Here is a 3,214-nt window from a genome sequence, read left to right as displayed (position 1 = left end):
TATTATACATACATAATAAACTTACATATATATATTATAATAATAAATAATATGATATATGTACCCAAAGCAACATTAAACAGTGTCTTAATTTTGACTATTGTCAAACAGATGCTTGCGCAACATGCGCTTGAAAGATAATTTGGTCTGAGCTTGTCTTATATGGAGCGGGAGCGCGTTCCAAAGACGAATTGCATGAAGGGTAAAAGAATTAGACAAAAAATCAGTGCGATGAGAAGGAATGGAAAGCTTAAGGCTACGGGAAGATCGAAATTCGCAACCCGGCCGAGCGTTTTGAAATTGAAATGAACATTTAAGATAATCAGGTGCAGCCGGGTCGAACAAGATGGAGAAAAGAGTGGTTAAAATTCTTAAGGACCTGCGTTCACGGATGGGAAGCCAATTTAGTTGACGACGACAAGCAGATATATGGTCATACTTCCGCAGACCAAAAATAAACCTAATGCAGTTGTTAAGAAGACGATCTAATCTATTCAAAAAGACTTGAGAGATGTTACTGTAACACACGTCAGCATAATCAATCACAGGCAACACTAGAGCTTGAACAAGGAGAGTTTTGGTTTTAATTGGAAGAAAGTTCTTGAACCTGTATAGAGCTCTTAGTGTATCTGTAACCCTACGACAAACGTCAGATACCTGGGAATCCCACGTAAGGCCTGTGTCAATAATAAGCCCCAGGTTCTTTACCTGATTTGACAGAGGAATCACTACGTTCTCATACATTATTGGTGGCACGCACGACAGATCACAAGACGAAAAAAGGCGTGAGCTTCCAAGGATGATGGCTTGACACTTGGAAGGGTTGACATTGATACCAAACCTTTGGGACCAAACCGAGACGCGATGAAGGTCATCATTAATTAATACAATTGCATCACTTATGCCACCGACATTAACCTCGGTATAAAGCTGCAAGTCGTCGGCATACAGGTGGTAAGAACATTTGATGCTGGACGTAATCAGATTTATGAAAATAGAAAACAAGAGAGGAGAGAGAATTCCGCCCTGAGGTACCCCGGAAGTGAGTTTACACCATTCTGAGAACGAGCGATCAATACGAATCGCTTGTTGGCGATCGCGGAGATAAGAAGAGAACCATTGAGCTGCCATTGAAGAGATGTTTAGGTGGTCTAAGGTAGCAAGGAGAAGGTCATGATCCACGACGTTGAATGCATTGGAGAAGTCAATTAGGACCAGCACAGTAAGTAGAGTACAGTCCATGCCCCTCCTTACATCCTCAACAATCTTTAGCAATGCAGTAGAAGTACTATGACCTGGTCGAAAACCTGATTGAAATGGAGAAAGGATATTGTTTGAGTAAACATAGGCAGACAATTGTTTGTGAACGACAGCCTCTAAGACTTTAGAAAGAAAAGGAAGAATTGAGATGGGACGGTAATGCTTGAGGAGGCTGGGGTTAGTAACTTTTGGAAGAGGGATTACATGAGCATTTCGCCACAGAGAAGGAAAAGCCCCAGTCATCATCGAGAAATTAACTACGTGCGTGATAATAGGGAGTATACATTCTAAAATACACATAACCATAATTCTACTTACGTCATCGTGCCCAACAGCATTAGATTTGATTGACAAAACCACTTTCCTGACCTCATCTTCAGTTACTGAGGTGAAAATAAAAACAGAATTTGAAATTTTGGGCAGTGCTCTAATAAATGCAATACTTTGCTGTTTGGTGTTGGTGTCTAAAGTTGCAGTTTTGGCAAAGTGAGTATTCAGCTCATTTAAGGAGAAGGAAGAAGTTATATTGTACGAACTTTGCGGTTTACCTACACCAATAGATTTTAGAAATTTCCAGGTGTTAACGGGGGAAGAATGTAAAATATTTTCATAAATATGTTTACGTTTGGCTGCTCTTACCATCTGATTACACCTATTTCTTGCAGCTTTAAAACGGAGCCAATTTTCCTCACATCGGTCGCGCTTGTATTTTCTAAACGCACGATCTCGTCTTGTCATTGCAATACGGACTGCTCGAGTTATCCATGGCGCAGGAGGGCGCTTTAGTTTGACAGATCGAATTGGCGCGTGAGTGTCAAAAAGTTTCAGAACTGCGGAGTTTAATGAAAACACCGCCTCATCTACTGTTGATGCTGACAACGTAGGGCCCCAATCAAAAGCCTGCGCGTCCTTTTTTAACACTTCCATGTCAAGTCTCGCGAAACTACGTAGTTGAATTGTAGCAGGCTGGGCCTTAAGTGGTTTAATTTTGTAGCTCAAATAAATGAGGTCATGTCGTGAAAAACCTGGTGCCAAAAATTGTCCAGCCTTACCCACGTGATCAATAGAGGAGGCAAGTATAAGATCTAGCCAGGTATCCGACGCGTCTACGTTGTGATGAGTAGGCTCAAGAGGTAGAATGGTTAAAGCTACAGATTCAATCACTGCTTTCAAAGTGCGAGCTCTCATGCTGTCTTTCACGAGGTCTGTATTAAAATCGCCCATGATTATTTGATGAGTGTATTCAGTACTAAGAGATGAGAGTAAAGTTTCGAACGAAGAGAAGTAATCTATAGAAGGAGGACAATACACAACCCCTAGAGCCACTTTTATACCCTTTACCTTGATCTCGATGAGCAAGTGTTCCAAAGAACTGGAGTATAGAGAGGGAGAAGAAGAAAGAATTTTGAAAGGAACGTCATTACGGATGTAAATGGCAACGCCTCCGCCACCCTTTCCCGTGCGGTCATTGCGAAGTAATATGAAACCAGGAAGACTAAAAGATGTAGAAGCAAGGTTTGGTTTAAGCCATGTTTCTGAAATCAGAATAGCATGAATATTAGAAGAGGAGAAAGTATCAAGTAGGTCATTATAGTGGCTAGGGATGCTTTGGGCATTTATATGACAGACGTTTAGAAAGTTCGTGAAGTTTTGGAATTCGCGCGTTAATGAATCGCCAAGGGTAGCAGTATTATGAAACTCAGATTCTGAGCTATCAATAGAAAGAAAAGACGAAGGCGAGTTGCAAGCTGAGTAAAAAGAGTCATCATCTGACATTACGTGTTGCGTAGGTATAAATAGACGTATAATAAATAAATATTAATTGTATAAAAAATAATACTTAATATAAAATAAATTTAATAAAATATAATAATATATAAAAAAAAAAGTTTCGAAGTATGGGTTCTGTGTAACCCACCAGTCGACCGTAAATTAAAAACTATAAGACTTTAAA

At 39.9% G+C, this 3,214-nt stretch overlaps 1 protein-coding gene across 1 annotated transcript; it reads right to left on the bottom strand.

Annotated features, from left to right (window-relative positions):
- Positions 1-1,899: 1,899 nt before the first annotated feature.
- Positions 1,900-2,484, bottom strand: LOC113229370 (the record flags this gene model as incomplete). Its single annotated transcript, XM_026462930.1, has 1 exon — positions 1,900-2,484. A coding segment is annotated over exon 1 (585 nt), but the record flags the coding sequence as incomplete, so codon positions are not given.
- Between the last annotated feature and the right edge of the window lie 730 nt (positions 2,485-3,214).

Source organism: Hyposmocoma kahamanoa, unplaced genomic scaffold (assembly GCF_003589595.1).
Source record: "Hyposmocoma kahamanoa isolate Upper Pololo Valley unplaced genomic scaffold, ASM358959v1 100105, whole genome shotgun sequence".
Lineage (NCBI taxonomy): Eukaryota > Metazoa > Arthropoda > Insecta > Lepidoptera > Cosmopterigidae > Hyposmocoma > Hyposmocoma kahamanoa.
Note: the sequence above shows the minus strand (reverse complement) of the source record. Positions and strands in the feature narration are given on the sequence as shown.